Below are 25,598 nucleotides of genomic sequence, written 5' to 3' on the forward strand. Positions count from 1 at the left end.
TGGAAGGTATATCGAGTGTTGAATATGACGCCTTTGAAAAAATAATATTATTATTACTGAAACTGATACGTATAATAGTAAGAGTAGGCGCACACCGTTGATTTTTCGTCGGCCGATAGTTTAGTCGGGCAGTTGATCAGTATGGGCATGTATGGGAGTGCGCACACTACGCCGATTCGATTTGGCCGATTCTTCATACAATTTTAAATCGGGCACAACTATCGGCCAACTAAAAATCAACGGTGTGCGCCTACTCTAAATGGTCGTATCCATCACAAAAATATTTGCCACCCGGAGATCGAACCCACAATCAAATAGGCAGATTACATTTAGATGGTTAAATTAATTACAGGCAACAATCAATTTTTAAGTTTGAATTTGAGGTATGAGCGTCTTTAATTACAAAAAAGAAAATATTATTTGTTGTAAAACAAAGGATTTTATCGTTTGTTAGTGTATTTGTTGAATACGAAATGTTAGAACAAAATAAATAACCAATATTTTCCTTTCAATAAACACATTTTCACTCACCTTTACTGATCAAAGGTACTTTGATAACTGATACAAACCTTACATAAACGCACCTTTTTATACTAAAACAATGCGTATGAAATAATTGTTTACCAATAAGTATTGCTTTAATTGATCATTTTCTTAATTTTTAATTAATACATTGTTCATTACTATAAAACACGTTGCAAAAAACGGCACAGTGCAAACCGCAAATTAGACAAACCATTTCATTTATATTTTATATCTCACATTTTATATTAGAAGAAAGCAAGGTTTAAGTTGATTTTTTACAGAATTTTAACATACAAAATAATAACAATAACAAAATATGGATAAGTATCAAATAAGATTAATTAAAAAATAAGTAGGTAGGTATCCCATCAAATAATGAAATGTTAAGAATATTTTAACTTGACTGCATTTCACTTAACACCAGGTGCGATTGCGGTCAAATACCTGCCTTGTTATGAAGTTGAAATCCTCAATTTATTAGGGCTGAAAACATTATTTTTATTAGATTAACCAAACAATGGACGTTATTTTTTTCTAAAAGTCAAAATACAAAACTTATCTTGAGATATTTTGAGATCTCTAGAGATGTTCTATCTCCAAATCACAGCTTGGTAGAATCTTCTGGGATTTAGGCAAACTTGGAGGAACATGTTTGATTTTGTGGGCAGCCGTTAAGTTATGACCTTGTTCTAATAATAATAAAGTTACAGAACAAAATATACATATGTACATCGTGGGTTGTAGGTACATTGTATACAAACTGACGGAATTACTCTCAAGTCTAGTTATACAAACATACCTGTTAGCTTAACGGGATTTTTAGTAAAATTGGTAATATTGTTAAGAAAAAAAACTGGTGTCAGACTTTGAGAGCTGACATAGGCATCTGACATCATTAAATTTGTCAGTTGGATTTAGCCCTAAAAAGTCTAAGTACAAAGTGTACAAACCTGTAATAGTAAATCGGATAATCCTGTAATAGTAAATCTTACAAACCTGTAATAGTAAATTGGTCGGCCGTTTGGTGTAGTGGTTCAGAACGGACTACTATGCCGAGAGATCCCGGATTCGATTCCCGGCCGGGCAGAAATTGAAATGATGAATTTTGATTTCTGTGACGGGTCTGGGTGTTTTCTATGTATATTAAGTATCTATTTACAAAAAAAAAAGTATTTAAGTATGTTTATATCCGTTGTCTAGTACCCATAGTACAAGCTTTGCTTAGTTTGGGGCTAGCGGCGCAGTGTTAAATGTCCAAGGATATTTATTATTATTTATTTATTATTTAATAGTAAAGCCTAATCAACTGGGTACAACTCTACTGCTACTTGTTACATACAGATAGATATCTGCTTAGTATTGAAATTGTTTTTCTTCCCTGGGAATTGAACGCAGGACCTTCAGAGCAAGAGACTCCTCAAACTTGGAAAAGTCAGGTTCACCATCATAAATAGGTATTACTGATTCATTATATCATCTTTCTAAGTTTTTCTTCTGTTTAATGGCAACCAAACCTCTCTGGGAGGTTTTTTCTAAGTAATGTAGTTTTTATCTATAAAAATACACAAAAACAGTGATTCTTCGATCTGAAATGTTTCGCAAAACAACACAAAATTTGAAATGAGCCTTAGAACACCTGTAAGTATGAGGGACTGAGCATAAGAACTGTTTAACACATCGTGACTTTCGTTATGTACCCATAGTATTTGATTATCTGTGGGAAGTTATTGAAAAAATGTAAGGCAGCTGCCAAAAAAACTTTCCTATTAACTATGTGTCACTAGGAAAACGGTTTCCAATATGATTGGGCCATTGTCGCTACCTTTTGAGGGCGATACAAAAAGGGAATCGGAGTTTGTTTAATGTTCCTGGAACCGAACCGAGATTCTTCGTAGTAATCATACTAGCAATATTGGTATTGTCGTCGTGATATTTGTTTAGTCAAAGGAAATAGCGGAAACCTGTTACAAAAGATACTCAAACGGTTTGTTGCTAGTTTATCAACCCTCTCAAAGATAAATATAGCTTAGCTGGAGCTTAAATGTGAAAGCTGATAAAAGGTTACAATCATCAAGTAAATTCGTATATTAGACGAAATCATAAAAGATGTACATAACCTTGCATTTTTTATGGAAAACAAGGCAGAGGTGGAATTTTGTAAAGCAATTGACAGTTCATAACGTAAGATTATTCTGTCAAACGCTTTGTTTAGCTGACTTTATCGTACGTTATGAACTGTCAAATGATTACGATTGCTTTACACAATTCCACTTCAGGTGTTTGACCGCAATCGCACCTGGTGTTAAGTGTAATACAGTCTAGGATGGTATATAATATCTGCCCTGTAAGTGTCTATTCACTCTCAATATTGATGCAATTTGCCGCACCATGTAGCTGCAGTAGGTTATCAAAAAATTGTTGTAATATTTTTTTTCATTTCAAGATTTTTCATAACTGAGAATTACTAAAACTAAACCATAGTAGAGTAGAAACTCTATTTATAATCGTAACTTGCTCATAATATTTTTTTGGTAATCAGCAGGAAATCTAAAAACAAAGACACATCATTGAACAAAACATGTACAGCTGAAACAAAACAAATCAGTAATTAGTAATTAGTCTCCACATCCGTCATCAAACGACCATCATTAGCGTCTGCCAGGCCAGACAGAAAGAAGACCTGATGTAGCCAGATGCACCGCTTCCGATCCGGTTGCGACCGCGTGCGGTCATTTAAAAGGCATTACAATTAACCGCCACTCCAATTAGTTATGATTCAGTAGTCTAATGGTCACATAATTGGAACTTGAGGTTGTCAAAATCTGTTCCAAAAGGTTCCCGTTTCTAAGGTCTGGGATCAACTACCTAAGTCAGTATTGTCCAGCATAATATAACTTTTAAGGTGAGGATAGACATTTTTGCTCGTACGCAATGTGACGTTCTTACAAATAGTACAATACAGGTATTTATGATTGGTTTACGACAGGGTGTGACACTGGAAATTTCATAGAATGGCTCGTTGTTCAGTTACAAAGTAAATGATACTCTCACTTTTAACCCATCAAAATCCAATGTATGTACTTTGGATGGAAATTCACAAATAGTCTAAACTAAAAAAAACACTCAGCAGTTTGTAAATGGTTTTTAAGTAAATGTCGGGTTACTTTCGACCAGGATGTATGTATACCTTTAATTTGTATTGCCCAAATTACTAATAGTCCCACTAGCCCCTCGTGTTAAACTTATAAGCTTGTGTTACGAGTGGGCTCACCACAAAAGTCGAGCGGCGGTGGGATTCGAACCCGCGTTCCTCGGATCTCGAGTCGGCCACTCCGACCCCTTCACCGTTGGGCTATCGTGGCTATAATATATAATATACTTGTCTTGTTCTGCATAAAAATACTTGTAGAGATGCTCTGCACTGGACAGGTGGTAATTAAAAATTGAAAATAAGTACTTTTAAATTATTTTGACTCTTAGATTACTAAAATTTAAACGAATTTCAGTAGTTGGACCTTGGAGAACTAAATTGGCTACATAAATTGTGTCGTAAAAATAAGTGAAAGTTCAGAAAATTAAATTTAAGCTTGTTTAAAAAATCAAATGATTTTAATCAATGAATTCAAATTCAAATTTAATTTCAATTTTAATTTATTCCTTATTTGAAAATGAATGTTTCGTTTGGACCTATTGTTATTACTTGACTCTCTACTGTTGTATTCTATTAAAAAGATAAAATGGGATCGTTATGGGTTTTATTTATCATTCAAAAAAACAATAAGAGTCACGAATTTATTTATCAACTAGCATTAGTCAAAAAAAATTAATGCGTAATCTGCTCGTATCTGTAGGTGAAGGGCTTGGACATCTCCATTCTGGCGTAAGCCATCGGGTACCCGTACGAAAGCGGGACGTATCCCAGCCTGAGTGGGTCTCTCTCGACGTACTTCACCATCGTGGGTTCCTCAACCAGCTTCAACTTCAATGGCTCCTTCTCGATGTATTTGACCTCTACAGGCTCCTCGTACATCTTCAGTTTCAATGGCTCCTTCTCAATGTACTTGATTTCTACAGGCTCCTCGTACATTTTCAGTTTCAACGGCTCCCTCTCGATGTATTTAACCTCTACAGGCTCCTCGTACATTTTCAGTTTTAGTGGCTCCCTCTCAATGTATTTGATCTTCAAAGGCTCCTTCTCAATGATTTTCACTTCTAGAGGCTCCTTTTCAATGTACTTGATCTCGATCGGCTCCTTCTCTATCAAGCGGACCTCATCCTTCTCTACCAGGCTGACTTCCATGGGTTCTTTCTCGATTATTTTGACTCCTAAAGGCTCCTCTTCGACCAGCTTGTATTCGCCATCCTCGGACCACCTGACTCCGGGCTCGGGCTCGGCGAACGCGAGGGTAGCGCAAATGGCGACGATTAAGAATTTCATCTGGAATATTTAATTTTGATTTAATGGACAGTTTTATTACTTTAGCTAACACATGGTATTAAACTCAACTTCGCCGCTGAAGAATATTACAAATTAAGCTGTGCTGAAATGAATTTATATTTAAAAAAAATGTAGGACTCGAGTGAAGCGACTTCATTTAGAAACATCTCGTATTTTATAGTTTATTCGGTACAATGATGTCTCGTTTAAAAAATCTTATAATTTTCTGACATGTTTTATTTATATTCGTTTGATGTCACTATTGTTAAGTTTCTAGAATGTTTTTTTAAATAATGCCAATTATTTTATTGGCATTATTTAATAAAAACTAATAATTTAAATTATCATAAAGTGATAAGTAGATAAGAAATATTCTAATACTTCTCTTACCTTGGCTGATTTGCTTGCAGATCACCGTATGATGCTGGGTAGAATGTTACTGACTGTTTTATACAAATATCATTAATGAGACCCTTGTCTTTTAATGAAAGACATCATTATGTTTGTGTTATAACTAATTGCTTCTTACTTTCATTAATTGAGTGTCATTTAATGTGGTTTAAAAGTGCTAATAATAATGTTTAATGAAGTTTGCGAATTACCTGCCAAAGTCCTGCTAAAACGAGTGTATAAACCGACCTACACTTTGGGAAAAGTGAAGAAACAAAGACTAAGGTGCCTTGTCAGAATGATAACTATAACGCGTTACATTTTTCTCACTCAGTAACTCACTATAACTGAAAAAGCTGTTATGATAACGGATTAAATATTAAAGTAAAACATCATAAAAACTTTTACTCATAACACTTTCCTTCCAACAGCATTTGAATCTGCGACCACAATCGTCTATGTAACCCGTAATCTATACTAATATATCTATACTAATATTATAAAGCTGAAGATTTTCTTTGTTTGAACGCGCTAATCCCAGGAACTGCTGGCCCGGTTTCCAAAAATCTTTCACCGTTGGATACGTGTGATCCCTGAGTGCTATAGGCTATGTGTGTATCACGGGCGAAGTCGGGGCGGACCGCTATTAGTCAATAAAAGTACAAAAGTACGAGGATGATAATTTATTAGCACTTAACCACCCCACTGTTATTCCACCGCAATTTTAATTTAAAACTCAATTTTCGCAGACATCTCTCTAAGCCGCGTGAGGCTCCATAATCTCTAGATCCGTCATACTTATTCTAGCTCACTTCACCTGCACACAATTAATTAAGCCCTTTATAAAACAACCCTCGCAGGATACTGAAATCCCTAGTGGAGAGCTAGGCTGTGGACCGAATCGTAAACTGAGGCGACTTTGGAATTTTTGAAATGAAGATCCACCTAAAATTTAAATGGAATGAATAGAATGGAAAAACCTCTAGTTGACACGAAACCACAAATGAAACTGAACAAATAAAAGAAGAGAAAACAAAAAAAAAATAAACACACATAGTACCCCGTGCCGAAAAGGTCAGTATTAATCGAAATACACGTGTACGCGTGAATCCACACTGGTTTTGCTATGCCATGGCCTCTGTGCCATGGTGTAACGGTTCAATGACCCAAGAACAAAAAAAAAAAACAAAAAAATACATTTGATAGGAGGGCGCCACTATCACACAGGGTTAATAAATTGTACGTGTACGTCACAAACACACACACATTGTTCCAACTGTCACCTTCAGAGAGCTGGGCAATTTTGAAAAACAACGCAGCCCGGGACTTACTCTCGAGGCAGCTTGAGCTGAACCTCATAGCCTTTTGTTTCCTGTATTTACTCTAGTTTTAATTTTAATTGTAACTTTTAAATTTTGGTTGTAGGAAACAAAAAAATATTTTTAATTGTTTATTTATATTTATTTAAAGGTTAATATTTTATGACTTGGATTCCTTCCACAGGGCTTACTAAACTCTATCACTAAATTGATGGCTGGCCTGATGTAGCGTAGACTGGAATATAATTTATTCAGTTAGTCTGCATAAATGCTCTTTTGTTCTTATTTTCATTCCTTTAATTTAGCTGTTAGATTATTTGAGATACGATTGTCAAATGACAAAGTTAATTTATATAAGTGACATGGCTCATGTTTGAAAAGTTTGCTTTTGTTAACTTATTGTGTTCTGTATACGAGTACCTTTTGTATTCTGAATCTGAAGTTAAATAAATAAATTGACTCGCAATAATTATCATACAACATTTTCCTAATCTTAAATAAGTCTTAAAGAAATTCTCAAGAAACACCTATTTAATAAATGATTTGTATGTATTCATAGAGCCACTTGTAGAGATTTTCAGGTTGTCAGAGCACGAAGTAGAGTGTTAACTTGTATTTTTGTTCCATTGTCGGGGAAAATGCTAACCCAATTTTGTTTCATTCCAAATACAGGTCACGATCAAGCCAATGAGGAATATTACTAGGAATAGAAGAACTTCAATACTACAGCTTAGGAAACTAGATCTACTTAACATATTCTTGGGATATTCTGAGCATATTGAACATGAATAGTTATTGAAATTGCAAATCCATTGGCGAGGCGTGAGTGTGACACGCCTTTCAACTTGCCCGATATACTTGACTTCGACTTAGGGGTGGCAGATAGGGTGCTGTGAAATAAGGTATACTTTTTAATACTTATAACTGGTCAGCATACGAAAAAATAATTTATTTTCAATGAGAGCCGACTAAATTATTTATGACATGACCTTGTAACGTTCATTACAAAGGTATGAAAAAAAATCTACGATTTTATGCTAGAGCCGTAACGAAGAGATCACGAATTCGAATGTAATAATTTCTAAAGACACAGCTTAGCCCCCTTAGACAAAGTAACATTCGTGATAGATTGAATTTCGCAATCGCTTCACGGAGGGTAGCTCTCTACGTCCAGACACGAAGTGAAGCGAGGTCCGAATAAAGAGACTGTAATATACAGGGTGTCCCAAAAACAATGGATAACCCTGCAACTATTGATACGTCTTCTTATGATCTCACTAATATAAAATGAGTAAAAATATCATTATAAAATGTACCTGTATGTTATGTACTTAGTTTACTATAAGTTCCCCCAGACAAAGTACGAGCACCCAACATTCTGACCAGCCGCTGGTAATCAGTTTACAGTAAGAATCAGTAGATAGCAGCCCTGATGCTTGGCAGCGGATATTGAGCGGGCGGAGCAACGCGAAAGAGCGACGCCCCAGTGATTGAATTTAATAATAAATCATGTTTAAATCGCACCCTTTCATAACTATTCAACGAAACCCACGAAGTTTTAATAATTTCGAACTTGAATAGTGAATGTGAAGTTTTAACGTCTGTCCGGTACCATATACCCGAAGCAAAGTAACTAGCTATGAATGAATTATGAGCACTCAATAGAAAAATTAATTTAAAAAAGTATGCAGCGATTCTAAGTCTTCCAATTATTATCATATTGAATTTATTGAATGTAAACATTCAAAAAGTTTAAACATTTTCCGATTTCGTATAATTTTTAAAAATATAACTTTGTTATCCAGTTGAACTTGCAAATTAAAAGCCGAATAATAAACGAAGGTGCAAACTCAAATGTTGCAACTGGCACAAAATAAAGTTGCAAACTAAAAAAAAAGTTTCCCCCAGCCGTCATAAATTGGGAGTTGAGACGACATGGAAGTGCGAGAGAAGTAGTCGCGCGACAATTCCATTTGTTTTATTGATATTTTGCCGGCAGCCGGCTACAAAACATAGCAAATTGGGAAAAGAGGAGTTTGCCATCCGGAAATTTCCTGGAGGGGAATCCACTGTGAGGGGAGTAGGGTTACCATGCCGCTGGAGTTGCCGGGCTTTTGCCCAATAATATCTGATTTATTTAATTTTTTACATTATTGTTGCTATTGTATCAAAATAAGTAAAAAAAAAAAGATTGAATAAAGAGAAATATTTATTGCCACATTTAAAGAGTAGGTGTTCAGACGATACACTTTATTTTCATAGATCCAAATCAGTAAGCTGAAAATGGTGCCGGGCGGAGAGGTTATTCATGAAAACTTCTTTCCCTATTCATACCATTGACGTTTATTTTTAGGACCAAAAGTAACCTTCAAGTCTAGTTGGTCACAAACATTACTATGAGATCTCACAGTGTGCGTGGACACACAGGGTCACACACGAACCAATCACAGAGCTCTATTCAATGCTGTGCATTCGATTTGCTGCTCCACTTAAGCAAGCATCGTTTGTGAATAATTATTTTCAAATGTTAATGTTGGTTTCAACTTTCAATATTGGAACTTTCACATTTTGATGGTCACCATAACTGTAAGGGAAGTTTGCTTTGATACTTCGATGCGGGGCGAACACAAAGTGCGTGCATTCATAGACGATTTTCGGCGAATTCGCTTCTGTTATCGGTGAGGGAGCGCAAATTGATTTAGATGGGACTTTACTTGTTACTTACATAGTTTAATTTGAACCAAAATGACAGCCACTCACACTGTGGCAGCCATATTAAGTGGATAGACACTAATATTTAAGTTTTACAAAAAATAACACAATGCTCTTCAAGTATGTGTTGCGTGTGTAATGTATGTATTTACTCCCTAATTAAAATCTCGATTTGAAATGTTATATTTTTTACGGGCACAAACCTACGTTCTTAGTAGGTTGGCAATAAATTATTTTAGAGTTAGTTCCTTTCGTAGGCATTGTTGGTAGGAAGTAAGTAACATAAGTAACGTAGGGTCGTCGCTCCATTTACTCTGAAAGAGATGGATGGCTCGATTTGTAGGGACAAGGAGTGGACAGGGACTTATACTTCGGAGAACTTACTTGACTATGTAGGCACGCAGTCAATAAGTACATAATGAATGGTTATGATATCGGTCAACATGAATAGGTAAATATTACAAAGAAAAGAATGGAATAAAATGGTCATTGATATTATATTAGTAATATGTATAGTAAATAGGTTGGTACTTATTGTCGCCAGCGGATAAAAGTTTATTTTATGTAAAATATATATAGATTAGATTAAAGTAGATGTGCGATACTTTAAAAAACCGGCCAAGTGCGAGTCGGACTCGCGCACCGAGGGTTCCGTACAAACCTGCAAGGTTTACAAAGTTCGTTCATTACGACAATCGAGTCATAACTATGTTTTTTTTTTACGGGTTAAAGGCAATTAGATCTAAGTATTTGATATGAATTTCAACTTGATAGCTCTACGCGTTCATGAGGAAAAAAGTAATAAGTTTATATTTATTAAAAAATATATATTTTGTAATGTAACTAAAAATTTAAGGTTTTCGGAATTTTTCCTTTATGTGTGCTATAAAACGTTGCTTCATGCCAAATTTCAAGATTCTAGGTCGACTGGAAGTACCCTTTAGGTTTTGATTCCCTTGCGAGTACTTGCGAGTTTCAAAATATGCAGCTTAAATTGCTGTTTCTTTTGATTGCGTTGACATAGAAGTTTGATTTTGTTACAGCTTAAAGGTATTATAGACCTGAGTATTTGGTATGAATTTCAATTTAATACCTCTACGCGTTTATGAGGAAATGGGTAGTAAGTTTAAAATTATTAAAAAAAATATATTATGTGATGTAACTAAAAAATTATGGTTTTCGTAATTTTTCCTTTATCTATGCTATAAGACGTTGCTTCGTACCAAATTTCAAGATTCTGAGTTCACGGGAAGCACCCTGTAGGTTTTGATTCCCTTGCAAGTGTCGAAAATTTGCGGCATAAACGGCTGTATCTTTTGATTGCGTTGGCTTAGAAGTTTGATTTTTTCACAGCTTCAAGGGACAGTAGACCTGAGTAATTGATATAAATTTCAGCTTCATACCTCCACGCGTTCCTGAGAAAAAGGGTCTTGACAGACGGACGGACAGACGGACAACAAAGTGATCCTATAAGGGTTCCGTTTTTTCCTTTTGAGGTACGGAACCCTAAAAAGAAATGTCTGACGTGCTATCAAAATGTGTGAAAAATAGCAATACTAATGAGGTGCATAGAAATTCACGTCACCAGTTTGTATAAAACTTACCTCAGCATGAATAAATCCTTGGTTTTATAGTGTAACCTAAAAGAAAAACCAAATGGTGTGCAATTCGTGCGTGTAACGCAACGCCATTGTTACACAATTCAATGCACAGCTTAATCATTCTTTGTGCTGTGTAGAACAAAGAGTTTTCTATCACGATACAAACTGAATCCATTGCAGTTTCAATAAATATTTTTAATGTCCACCGTCGCACAAAGCATTGCATGCTGGGGTTTTGTTTCACCCCCTTTTGCTTCTTTGCGACTGTAACTTCGTTTAGCTCGAAACGAATCGATGCTGGCTAGATAATGGACTTTTTGAAAGAACAATAAATACTAGCTTTGTGAAGCTCTATGGCGATAGGTCTTGGCATTTTGATATTTATTACACAGGGCTGTTAGTTATCAGAATCCAATCTGTTTTGCTTAATGGCTTTGGTTTAAAGCTGCCTCTGTAATGGTTTCAAAGAGATACCTGCAACTTTAATCAGGGTGTTCTTTATTTGCATTGTTGGTTAATGGAAATACTTCTTTGAAAATAATACAGTGTGTGATTGTTTTTCTCATTTTTATTACATTTTATTTCTTCGTCTTTACACATGACAGCCTTCTGAGTTGATTAGCTACAGCTGCGATTGGCAGGTTAGATATTCGGTGGAGGGAAATGATAGTGTGATTTGCATTGTAACCGGAGTCTTATATTCTAAAGTTATAGATTGGGAAATAAAATCGATTGCACTCTCGTCATAGTCATGTTCTATCTTTAAATTAGTAGCATAGCATAGTTAATATAATATAATCGATCAATCGAAATTTAAAACTACGCATCGTTCATAGGTTTGTGGACTATTGTTCTTCCTTTTATCACTGAGTCCTTTGTTTGCTATACGCTCGGACAGAGAGCACCACGGTACATTGGGCTCGGAAGACAAATGTTGACAATTTGCGGGGGACACGACGACGTCGGCATGATCTGGGGGTCTACCTTGTACGCCAAGTTATCGTCTTTGGTCAGCTCTCTCACTTATGCTATGGGAGTGACAGAGACGGATGGAGTCGATTGTCGAATGAGTTTGGCTGAGTAGGGTCTCAGCTCTCAACTCGAGTGAAGAGGGTGTATTCGGTGTCCGCTGATGCGAGTTAGCAGTTGATGAATTGATTTGGTTTGAGTCAACATGAATGAGTGCATTGCAGTATTTTTGGAACATTTCATGTTTGTTCACATGGAATTTAAAAAATTATTTTTCTTATTAAAGTAGCCACTGATGGAATACTTACACAGAAGAAAGGTCATTAGGTATTTTAAGAATGTCTTTTTAAGGCTTTTATAAGCAATGAACAAAGATAAATTTTGGTGTATGGGACTTACGTAGATGCGGCTCAGTAACAGATGTGTAGGATAGTGTTTTATAATATTAATAAATATGCCAGCTGACAAAGCGCCAGAGTAGCTACTGAAAATATCAGTTACAACTTTCTGCCTCCTTTCGTGCACAGTGCTATGCATACACGATGCAATCGATCCAGAGAAACTTTTCCTTTCACTGCCACTTGACGGCCAAAGTTCCTTGCCCCTCTGATTATGAATTATTTAGACCCCCCCCCTCCCCCACCTCGCGTGCACATCCGTCAGCACCTGACGCCGGCGCTCGTTTCCCACAGGTAACAAATCGCCATAACGTCCCGGAAAAACCAATATTGGAAGTGTAGCAAGAATTAGGCCTTTTTCTAAGTTCTTGATGGACGAGTCTTCGTAAGATGAGGCAAATATTATTGACACAGAAGTAGACAGGTACAGTCAAGCGTCAAATAGTCCGTGACACCCAAAGTGGCCAAAAAGTTGACGTCACAACCAATAGTAACAATTTAAGAAAGATGTGTTGCGAAATTTCTGTGCCTACTTTGAGTGTCACGAGCTATTTGACGCTAACTGACAAACGTATGGCTGACCCTAGAATGCGTACTAGAAAAATATTATGGATATTTTTGTGAGATAAAGCCTGCAAGAAATTAAAAATGAGTAGTCCTAATACAATAATATTTAATTTATCTACAATGTTAAATATTTTCGTACACAGTCTGTATACTGTTTTGGAGAACAAAGCTGCTTGAATAAAAAATAGTTTTTTTTAAACATTACAAAAAGGTAGCTTCCAAAAAGTTTCTATTGCATTATTCATTCCCCCAAAATATTTAAAAATGGAACGCGCAGTGGCAACTTCAATTGTTTCAAAAACGAATATTACTATCTGATCCCCTAAAATCCGGTGTGTTCAATGGTAACCGTTGGAAGCTAAGAGCGCCAATAAAAAACAAAACGAATTACTGGCACAGATAAATCAGAACAACCAGCTCATTTCGTTTCAAAACATGTCCGCTAAATACGCACAAAGTATTGTACCAACTTATTTAGTGCATAGGTGAACTGCATTTCGTGCATTGTCAGCGTAGGTGCTGATTCATCACGAAAGGTATTAATTCCAGTTTTGTTACAGATTACACAATTTTAGACTCTTATTCACAAACATGTATTTGTATTTTGTATTATGACTTTTATGGCAATATCTCTAATATATTAATATATCTAATAATATCTAATAATCTACCATAATATTACTTATTAACGGCCCGCGATCACAAAAATCAGCAAAATAATAAGTACAGACGAGAGCATACCAGACTGTAATTTTTTGTTGTAAAATAATAGTCTCGAAATAAAACGCCATTGTGTTTAGCTTGGTGTGCCGTCGTCTGCACATAAAAGATTTTTTGCAAGCTGTCTGTTCTCTTTGAGCTGCACACCTCTTCCAGTTCCCACCCCAATGCAATTTTGCAGTCGTACGATACGGCCCCGATAGACTTTTGCGCGCACCTGAATCAGAAACCAGTTGGTCGAAGGATGGCCGTCTAATTTGCGTTTTACTGTTCTGCGCGGGATTGGACGCTCGCGTACTGTTTGTTTATGGGGTTTTCTTTTAGGGGTGTATTTTCTAACTTCAATTAAATCACGGTTCATCAGAAATAATGTAGAACAGGGCAGATATGTATCATTCTACTTAAGAGCAGGATGAGCGATTGTCGTTAAATACCATAATGCATGAAACAATTCTTTTAAGGGTGTATTTTGTAACTTCAGTTGAATCCTTAGTGTAAGTCTAGTTTAGAGGTGATTAGAATTAATTTAGAGTATAATTTTCTCGACGTGATTCCCAGGTGGATCAAATTTATAGAACCACCGCAATTTATTCTTGCATGAAAGTGATTGTCACTGATAAAATATGGTTGAGTCATGACAGTATATTTTAAAGTCTGACAATAGGGAACAAAACGTGAGATTGCGGGTACATTAAAGAACTATCTAAGTTTTGTTTTTTGTCATTTGACAACCATTTAATTTGAGTTGTTAATTGAGCACATCATTACAATATCCGTAGTCGGCTCGTTTGTAGTGGCATTTCTAGATTAACTCTCCACTAACAAAATTACATTTTCAAAGCATAGCAACAATTGTAAATCATTTTTTATGAGTAGTATAATTCTTGATGTGATCATCATCATCATCATTATCTCAGCCATAGGACGTCCACTGCTGAACATAGGCCTTCCCCAATGCTTTCCATGTTTCCCGATAATGTGATCGATAAAGCTTTATTTAATTATACTAAGTGGCTTGTTATTATCATTACTCTATTATAAACAAAAGCTGTGTTCATCACTGAAGAAAACCGTAATTTGTAAGGGCATTAAACATGCACGGACGCCAGCACATCAAGGCATTTTATGTAGTCGCAATAGGGGTGATTTTGCATTAAAAATGTAGTCTAATTTTGACTGTACGTATGTCAAACCGATTACCATCTGAAAAACCCCTGAAACCCCTCAATTACACGATTACGTCGGGGTCGATGCCCTCCACACGACATGTCCTCACTTGTATTTAGAAAGAGATAGCGAGCTTTTGTTTTGGCTTTGACGTGTACAGTCACACGCATATCAGATTATGACCACAAAACAAATGACACTTATTACCTACAATTATTTAAGCAGATATTGAAGAAGAACACAAAGGAAAAAATATTTTAAGAATCCTTTTCGTAAAAATGCTCAAGAAAACTTACACGAAAAACTAACTTTTAAAGTTTTAAATAGTCAGGCACATAAAAGTAAATATTCTTTGACATCATTCTTATCGTTATTGTATTAAAAGCGATTTAGTGACAAAAATTTAGAGTCTCTAGTCTGATGTTGACTGTACCTAATACAGCTCAGGCCCAGAACAGACAGTGAAACGCAACTACAACGAAACTGCAACTTTCTGATGATTCTGATGAAAGAAACTGAAACTTAAAGTTTCAAACTGGTCGCGTCATGTGGTCTCTCAACGGACGCTATGGCAGAAACTTAGATGCAACTCAAAAGTAACTAGCAGTTGCAGTTTCGTTGCAGTTGCGTTTCACCGTCTGTTCTGGGCCTTAGACATATACAAGTACATAGATTATTTGCATTCTCGTGTCTTTCTTTGCTATCTGTACAATAAAAGCCCTTATCAGTACGTACTTGTACTGTGGTACGTTGAGCATTTATTATGTATTTTAGGGGATGGGTCGTTCAAAAAGGGAAATAAGGGAGTGATGGGGTAGATAACTACCCACCTTGTTTGATGATGATTTATGTTTGGAGTTTTTTTTTATAACATGGCCTGTTTTTAACGTTAAAAGGCATTATGCGTATTACGATCATGTCCATTAGTTAATTTTGAGTAACAAAAGACAAAATAGTTATTTAAACTAAAGGTCCGGCGATGGCGATCCTACAGATTTTTACTGTTTTTACTGATCGCCATCGCGGGCTGCACGCGTTGGTTTTCCTTGAGATGGCTTTTCTTTCAGGCATTTGACATGTAGGTAGGTATCTATAAAAAACATGCGAGAAAAATACGCCTCGATCCAAAGCATCATAATTATGCTAAAAAGGGTTAAAGGTGACGTTAAGATTAACATAATATACGTGAACTCAATTAATTTTGGCGAGAAAAATAACGTTGACCCGTAGTTATGAGGCCATATTGTTAATATAAAATAGGATATTAAAGGCGAAGGATCGTATTAGCCTTTTGGAAAGCGTAGGATGGGCCTAAACAAACATAGATAAGGGTCAGCAGGTTTCGGTAAAGCCACGGTATGTATACGTAACGGGTAAAACTTTAAACAATAGTTAAACTAAACTGCGGCATAATGGACGAACCCGTGGGAAGTCGTTAGAAAGTCAGTTTATTTTTAACTGACTTAAAAAAGGAGGTTCTGTTCGCTGTACGATGCGGAACAGTAGTGGTGTTGTTGATTCTAAAACAATACTAAAGCTACTACTAACCCTCAAACTTTCTCTGATTATTATTATTTTAAACCTGTAAACCTTTGAAAAAGAGGCTGACAAAGTTTCTTGCGCTGCTTCTTCTCAGCACTGGCCCATTTATTTATTGTCCTGAAGCAGTGGTAGGGTTAATACTGGGACGTGTAAAAGTGCTTTTTTAAGCCTATTTACAGAAATAAATGAGTTTTACTGAATTTTTAACTATAGGTCTGGGAGCGGCACGGTGGTTTGTGACGGTCAAACGTCAGCGAGACTTCAGATATTCGTCAGATTTTTATACAATGCTCTGTCACGTCATAATAGAGTTAGAAGCTTGGCTCTACATAAGATCTGATAACTTTTTGACAGTGCGAGTCATATGGTCTCGTCTTGGCAACATTTTACATGAAAATGTTTTTGGTGGGATTTATTATTTTAACTAACTGTATCATTGAAACTTAAAGTTAGTTCACAGATATTTCATTGCGTTTCCTCGCTCGTTCTTAAAGCATGGGGACCACAAGGTGAGTCAATGGAATACACGCCATGCATCATTAAGGCGATTAGAGACCTCAATGACCTTGGGCGTTTGACCTTCACGCCGCGAGCAACACCCGCGCACCCCGCACCAAAAACTCCGATTTGACACCGATCAAAAATACACGGGCNGCTTCTAGCGGCTTTCCTAGATATTAAAGCAGCATACGACAATGTCCTAATAAATATTCTTATTAATAAGCTTCATCGACTTAAAATTCCATATATTTTAGTTAATTTTATTATTAATATTCTCTCAGAACGATATATTAGTGTATTTCATGATGATTACTTTTACAAAAGGAATGTTTGGAAAGGATTGCCACAAGGATCCGTTTTAAGTCCCTTATTGTTTAACTTGTACACTTATGACTTAGACACGGCACTCAATAATCAGGTTAATATATTACAGTATGCGGATGACTTACTGTTATATATTTCAGGCAGTTCTGTTCACAACCTAACTATTTCATTAACTAATAGTCTTCATTTACTTAAAAACTGGTTAGATGAAAACGGTCTAACCATTTCAGTTCCCAAAAGTTCTATAATATTGTTTACTAGAATGAGACTACCTCCCCCTGTTTCTATTTATTATGAAGGCAGCGCTGTCCCAGTTAAAAATGAAGCAAAATTTTTGGGTATAACACTTGATGCAAAACTTACTGGTGTTTCACACTGCTATAATATAGCTGCTAAATGCGAGAAGTTACTTAATATATTAAGATGCGTTTCTGGAGTCTGGTGGGGTGCCCATCCAGCCTCATTAAGACTGTTGTACAATGCAATCCTAAGAAGTGTACTAGACTATGGTAGTTTTTTCCTAGAACCGTGTAATTTAGTTGGTTTAAATAAATTGGATGCAATCCAATATAAAGCACTACGGATTGTGGCTGGTGCTATGAAATCGAGTCCGATCAATGCCCTTCAAGCGGAATGTGTTGAGCCACCGTTGAGATTGCGCCGCCAATATTTATGCGACAAATATCTATTTCGCGTCCTTCAACAATTAAATCATCCAATATACAGTAAGCTTAACAGATTATCTGGTTTTGTTGATACTTCCCCTTATTGGTCTCGCAAATCTCCATCTTGCCTAGTTATAAGTTACCGCAAATTTGTATCCATTCAAGCTCCAGTACACAGATCTTGCTTCCTTCCGCTTTTTTCTGTTAATTTTGAGTCTCTAATTCTTACTCCGATAGTTCATCTTAATTTAGACTTAAACAAAGATGACCACAATGCTAATGTCAAATTTAGACAGATATTAGATGAAAACTGGCATGATTGGCATCACCTTTACTGCGATGCATCTAAACACTCACCAACGGGTCACGTTGGTGTTGGCGTATTCCATCAACAATACCGAATTTTACAACAAGTTAAACTTCCTCCTGAGTCGTCTGTTTTTACAGGGGAATGTTTCGGAATATTTAAATCCTTAGAGTATGTACTTCTCATGAAACTAAACCAAACCGTTATTTTTTCCGATTCCAAAAGTGCTTTGCAGGCATTATTAAAATTTCCGTTTAAGAGTAATACCAGCTATCCCGTTATCATGGAATGCAGACAATTATTATATAAATGCCATTTAAACGGTTATTCAATTCATTTTGCGTGGATTCCTAGTCATAGTAAGAGAAAAAAACGTATTAACCATAATATGGTCATACAATATTTTATTACTGCTAGTGGAATTAATGCCTAGGGTTATCTCAATCCTACGATATATCACATGACGAGGTTTCTCTTCCATTTTTCTGACAACATCAATGTTTTCCGCCACAATTAGTCATTTTGGACGACTTTCGCAAAGTTCACTGGTGAGCCAATGACATAAAATATTATACTTCTTAAACTAGCGTTTTACAATGGTAAAGGATAGATCTTTATCACTAAAAGTGAAATTTAGCTGACCGCTTCAGTTGTGTATTGATTAACCACGTCGAAAGTCATAATAAATCTTCGCGCGAAAAAATCCGCAAGTCAATTCCATGTTTTTGTAGTCAAGATAATTTTCAATTCAATGTTAATAGTACAAAACGTGCTCAAATGATAAAAAGTTTTGAATAAGGTTGTAGTCAAAATTGTCAAACTTTTCATTAAAAGTATCAGATGTCGTCTAACAACACGTTATGTTGTCGAGGCTCACAACTTAAATAGTGCCCTAGTATAAAAATATTAATTTTAGCATAGCGGAAGAAAGGTTTGGGTGGAAACTAGGGAGAGGGTATATTAGGCCTTTCTTAATATTATGCTTTCAGGCACTCATATGAAATCTTAAAGGGGGTGAAAGTGGGTGAAAGTATTTATGTAGTTAGCATTTCTTAATTATAAGACATAAAGTATTTATTATTGGGAGAAAAGAAATACTTCAGCCTTTTTCGAAGTCAAAACCGTTTATACCCGCAAGTATAAGTTGTAAATGTTTCAATAAAAATTTCGCGGTAACATTTTGGCAAGAAAAACCTTACTCTTACATAACACAACACTGCATTGCAACGAATACGTTCCGAGAAAAATCACAGAACGCCGCATCGGAATGTATTAAAACGAACAAAAGTATTCCGCCAAGTTGGCGATGAAAGAAGTTCCGAAAAAATATTAATATTTCGTGAACTCCCAAACAAGAGTTTACGGGAATTTCTGACTTTCCACTGTAGGGAGTTAAGGGTGGACGACTCAGTTCAAAGCCACTGCTTTACATTTAACGTAGGAAAAAGCAAAAGGAATCACAGATTACTGGAAGTTAGTGGAAGTGGAACATTGTGTAACAGAAAACATATTCCTGGGAAAAGTTTCAACTACATTTACGGGGAAAATATTTACAATTGATTTGATATTTGATATCTAAGGAAAACATTTTCAGTTCCAGGTAAATTTTGCATTAGGCGTAGCTTATTGGCTTAATACTTGCTGCTATGCTAGTTTATATAAGGATCAATATTTTGTACAAAACTCCCGAAGGAAAATAGGTAAGAAAGAAAACGTAACAATTTTAAAAAGTTGCTCAACTTACGATTCCCTACCTACTTCGTCACATTCCAATACGGCGCCATTTAATCAAAACATAAAAATGAAACGAAAAGAATACAACAAGGAAAATCTTTACAATCCCACCTTAAGCGTTAAGTAATATGCTGTTGATTACATAAAAAAAGTTTTTTCGAATCGCGAGGGGGAGCACACAATCATTACTAATGCGTTTTTTGTTCCCCTGGTATTAATACTGGGAAAGTGAGATTGTCACTTTTTGTAGCGATAAGTTGGACATTTGTCCAAATTAAAAATAAATCTCGTTTGAAATTTAATTTGGGCATCTCATTTGAATGTAAGGACGAACAAGGGTCCCTTAAATTCAAAGAAAGAGACTAAAAAAGCGAGAACCAAATATAATTACATTATATTTTATCTATTTATTTTGTCCATAAGTATGTCCTGGAGTTATTTAAGAATATGTGTACCGATATAGTTTTGCCTTAACATACAAAATCATTAAATATCACAATAGGGAACAGATATAGGTACCTACTTTAATCGATATGGCTATTTAAAAAGAACAAAAAACTACATCATTTATATTGATAGAATTTTAATGACAGCTTCCGCTTATATCAAGTTAGTTAATAATTCAATTTTGTTGATGATTTATTTATAACAAAATCGCTCCAATTAAGTAATCGCTCACATTTTTACTAGTACTGCCGTTATTCTGATATTATGGGATCTGTGACGTACTTGAACTTTATAGTTATATGCTAGTTAGTGGCTGATGTGGCATCGTCTAGTCACCACGTATTCTTTTTATGTAGTGTTTTTTTACGTTTTGACTTTTTTCTTCTAAGAGTATAAGTGCCACAATACTCGCAATACCTACTTGGCATTAGACTTATCCGTCATCCGTTTATTAAAACCTTGTTCTTGCCCGTGGCTTCGCCCGCGTGGAATTTTGTCTGTGACAGAAAAACTTCATCGCGCGCATCCTTGTTTCAGAAACCGGGATAAAAACTATCCTATGTCCTTTCCCAGGACTCAAACTATCTCTATGCCTTTCCTCAAAATCGTTTCAGTGGTCTAGGCGTGAAAGCGACACAGACAGACAGACAGGCTTACTTTCGCTTTTATAATATTAGTATAGATTTATCCTAATCAAACAGTATTCAATATCCGTTATTTTCAATTTGAGTATCACACATGGGGATTGAAACAGGACCTTCGCACTAAGCGAGTCCAATACTCCAACCATTGACTACGGGCTCATAATGGAAATGCATAAAGTCAATTAGTCCAACAAAACTAATTAGGCCCACCTTCCTATAGTGGTCCCAAGCATTTACAGTCTACACGGCATTGGCCGGCTGCCAGGGGCGCTAACTACAACGCATTGTCCACTCCACCAGGGATGTTAAGGATATGTAACTTTCGGTTATGGATACGGTTACGGATATGAAATCATTTCGGATTATCCGAAAGTGTCGGAAAATTTTGGTTACGGATATTAGAATTTTAAAAATGTAAAATTCAAATAGCAAGATGCTGCGCGACCCCATAGCACAGAATAAATAATAGTAGTACCACAGTAGTACCTACAGAAGGATTACTCCGCAAGATGATTTAAATAAATGCGAGTCTTGCTACCACGCGATACAGTGTGATTCAGCTCGCACAGCACTACGTACCTACAATTTTATTCACCTACAAGTTTTGTCTCTTTCTATCGCGTGTCTCTGAACTCTTCTTACGCTGTTAGGGTTGCTGTGCTGTCTAGTGAAAAAATAGAATTAATCTACTCAGGTATTTGTAATGAGGTACGTATGTAGGTAAGTAGGTATTAGTGTTATTATACCTTTGTAAAAATAACATTTTAAACATACCTACTTAGGATAAAAAAGTACTTATTTTAATACAATGTCATTCATACCTATTTTAACATAAGACAAATTAAACATACCTACTATCACAGAAGAAAGAATGACTTCATACCTACTTACTTACTACGCAAACACGAAACGGCTACATCCTAGAACGAGAGGCGTCACCCGAAAATCATATTTGTATTTGGCTTTTCACAAACTTAACTTCTAATGTTACTCGCTGTACTTTGGCAACAATTTATTTTTTACTGAATATTTTTGGGGTACCTATGAATTATGGTAAAAGAATTACTCTTCCGTTTCATTTACCTAGGTACACGTAAAGGTAATACCTAGTTAATATTTAAACGATAAAATTCTTAAAACATCATAAATTGTATTCAAAAGAAATTATTTATTAAAGGCAAAATATCAAGTCCCGACGGGCGCGCGCGTGATCGCGTGACACTCGACTGGTATAATACCCGCCGGCGGGGCGCTTCGCTGTAGGTAATTATCGGATGTACCGCGCGGAGTGAGCCAGGCCTGCCCATAGATAGCCACTTTATGTATTATGGCGACACCTATGATAAAGGTAAAACAGGCGGGGATATTAGATGGTGCCAGGTAATGCCAGATAAGTAACAAGTATTAAAAAATATTAAGATGTAGACTCCGCCTTTATCCGTAACTTTTGAATCGGTTTCCGTTTCGGTTACGGTTTTTTTTTTTTCGGATATCCGATAGTTTCGGTTACTATTATGGATATCCATAACATCCCTACACTGCACCTGCCCCGGCCAATCGGACAGTTAACGTACTATGTTCTCTTTGAATAGCTGAATGCAGCTGGCTTAGACCACAGCTTTGTCTTCGGTTGGTGCCAATGGGATCGAGATATGCAGGGTGTCCCAAAAAGTAGTGTCAAGCTGAAGCCCAGACTAGGTGAAGCATTACTAGGGCTATCCGAATTACCCCCATATATGTTCCGCGATTTTTGATAGTTTCCGAGATAACCTCTCTGTTTAAAATTTCTGTGCTTAGGCACTTTTCGCGAATAGATAAGGTACATGCCTGATTTTTTATTAATATTAGATAAATACTAGGCCTAGCTGATTCAGAAGTATTTACATCGATAATGTAAACTAAAAAGTTAAAAATCCTGTATGTTCTAAAAAAAATCAACTCAAAAACTATCAAAAGTGGCGGTGAATGTGGTGGCGGGTAGCTCTAATGATGCTCTACCTCTGGGCACGGTAATACTATCTATACAGTATTCCAACTCGGCCATATTTTTGAAATAAATGTCAACAGCCGCGCGGTACGTCACGTCATGACAACATGCGATAGGGCTGCCCACCTGCAGACCCTATTTTTTGTATTTTTTTTATTTTATTTTGACAAACAAAATACCTTGTGAATGAAATAGGATAAGCATGTTGTCTTATCATTAGTAGATTTAATTAAAAAAAATATTTGTTTTAAGATTTAGTAACAAATCTTATAAATTTGCGACCGTAAAATGTATGCGTTTCGACTGAGGCGTACAAAATGCTTGATTATTATACAGTGTGTTAGGTAAATGGGTTTATATTAAGCGGACACTAGCCCTTGTTAACATGTGCATATAAATGGTATGGTGAAGTCAGACAATTTATATCATCATTTTAATAATTTTAATTTTCATATAAATCTGATTTCATACATTTTATTTCGTATGAAAATTAAAAAAAAAAATGATATCACTGACTTCACCATATCATTTACATGCATAAATGTTAACATGGGCTAGTGTCGGCTTATAAACCCATTTACTTAACACCCTGTATAAATAGGTACTTGTAATTATTTTTATAAAAACAACACTTACTGTTTAAAAAACAACACCTCATCCGTTTATTACTGTGGCACATTCGCGACACCCCCGACTTTTGCATGTCGAGCGCATACCGAGATTTGAATTTCGAAGGAAAGCTCGCGTTTCGTCCGTTTATATGAAGTTATAATACTGTATGATAGTATTACCGTGCTCTGGGCGTCGGTTTGACACTACTTTTTGGGACATCCTGTATAAGGCCAAAAAACCTTGAAAGGTTTTCGTACCTAAGGGTACCAACGGGATATTGATATACCCGGTGTCTGTCTACGGGTTGACAGACGTCAGCAACCTGTATCTCATAATCTGTGATTATTAGATTAGTCATTACATTTAATAAAATCATGGAATGTGTTGGTAAAAGTATCCATTATTTGTTAGCTTTGTAGATCTGGTGAAGGATAAGTTATGGTCGTGGGAAATCCTTGGGGGAGGCCTTTGTCCAACAGTGGACGTCATTTGGCTGAAACGAATGAACGAACGTAGATTTGACCAAAGCATCAGCATTAAAATTGTATATTTTTTTATACTAGAACTACCACTGCAATTCTGTGTGATTTTGAACACCTCGTAATCAAAAGTTAACTTCAAGCACAATACTAAATCGCTAAGGGGCCGTCCATAAATTACGTCATCGATTTTTTCAGATTTTAGACCCCCCCCCCCCTACAATCATCCTAGCGTCATTTCTTAATGACCCCCCCCCCTTCTCCCAAAATTGACGTCATTACCAGTTTGACAAAATTAAAACACTTGTAGAATCACCTTTATCATTTACCGTCATCCGCAGACCAACCCCCCCCCCCTAATTTAGAATGACGTAATATATGGACGGCCCCTAATTAAGAACACTTAATTACGGCTCACTTTTGCGCTACCTTGCGCAATCATACGGTAGATTAGCTTGGACCTACGCCAAGTGAGCCACCGGCTTAGCTTAACTTGGGAACGAATTGTTAAGCTCACTGTCCTCCTCTTTTTCTTTCATGCCAGCGCCTTAATGTGAGAGAAAGAGACAAATAGATTCGAATATATCGAAACTCTTTAGCAGAATAGGGATTTACTGACCTAGTTTGGTCATGCGCACACTTGACATTGAAAGTCAGCTGTACTTAGATTTATGTTACAGAATACAGAGATAGTTCATGGACGATGGAATATTAATTTAATTTTACGTACTTTTTAATTTTGCGGCACACGTAAGTGTAAAGTTTTTTTAAGTTTGTTAAGAAAGCACTTTTATTAAAGCACTCATTGTTTTTTGGAACGAAATTAATCTTTTGCATAAATAATAATGCATTAAAAACCATCACAAAACATTTGAGTCGTGAAAAAGTTCGAAAGAAAAACAATAGACAGTCGATATTGATCGATGAAAAAGAAAAATGTTCTTAGTGGCCAGGAGCGTGGGTGGGCATTTATGTCTTATGAGCCTGAATTTATTATAAGTTTAATAAAGTAAGTAAGGGCTAAAATAGTAGGTAGCGAATAAGCTTCATATAATGTGCCTGTTCTATGTGTATGAATGTGTATGCCCTGTAAATTAAATAGGTACGAGTAATCATGGACAAAATAAGAGTTCCAAAATGTAAGAATCAAAATCAAAAATCAAAATCAAAATTATCTTAAATAAAGATCAAATCGTATTGTATATATTGCAAATCGTCAAATGCCCTTAAGGAGCCTATACATGTCTCATTCTTTTTTTGCCCCACCAGCGCTTCGAGACAAACATTTGGCAAGCGCTGAGAAACACAAACAAACTCAGTCACCACTGAGATCAGATATAGATAAGATCTGAATATACCTGCTGCGTTTTATACAAATAAAACAATTATAAATTAAGAAAGCGTTGTCGCAGTAACAGTTTCTATGCGATTGGTTTAGCCAGATTGGGTAGAGCGAGTAGAGGTCGCCCTAGGCGCCAAAGATCACCCTTGTTTTCTGGCGCCTAGGGTGCCAAAATGACGCACGCTATCTAAAAATAACAAGCACTGTG

The 25,598-nt window shown here is 36.1% G+C and overlaps 2 protein-coding genes across 2 annotated transcripts in view; both read right to left on the reverse strand.

The window, feature by feature from the left end:
- The window catches only part of gogo (thrombospondin-1 like protein golden goal), a 101,339-nt gene that overhangs the window by 70,010 nt on the left and 5,731 nt on the right, over window positions 1-25,598 (reverse strand). The window lies entirely within an intron of this gene.
- LOC114361154 (bud site selection protein 27-like) lies at window positions 4,304-5,463 on the reverse strand. The gene is made up of 2 exons (XM_028316119.1): window positions 5,354-5,463; window positions 4,304-4,963 (listed from the first exon to the last, which is right to left on the reverse strand). Exon 2 carries the CDS (start codon window positions 4,961-4,963, stop codon window positions 4,349-4,351), a length of 615 nt encoding a protein of 204 aa, XP_028171920.1. The 5' UTR covers window positions 5,354-5,463; the 3' UTR covers window positions 4,304-4,348.

Source organism: Ostrinia furnacalis, unplaced genomic scaffold, assembly GCF_004193835.3.
Source record: "Ostrinia furnacalis isolate ACB-3 unplaced genomic scaffold, ASM419383v2 OfSCF5438, whole genome shotgun sequence".
Taxonomy (NCBI): domain Eukaryota; kingdom Metazoa; phylum Arthropoda; class Insecta; order Lepidoptera; family Crambidae; genus Ostrinia; species Ostrinia furnacalis.

Coding starts and splice junctions, on each gene's coding strand:
- LOC114361154 (XM_028316119.1), bottom strand. CDS start 4,963: ATGAAATTCTTAATCGTCGCCATTTGCGCTACCCTCGCGTTCGCCGAG.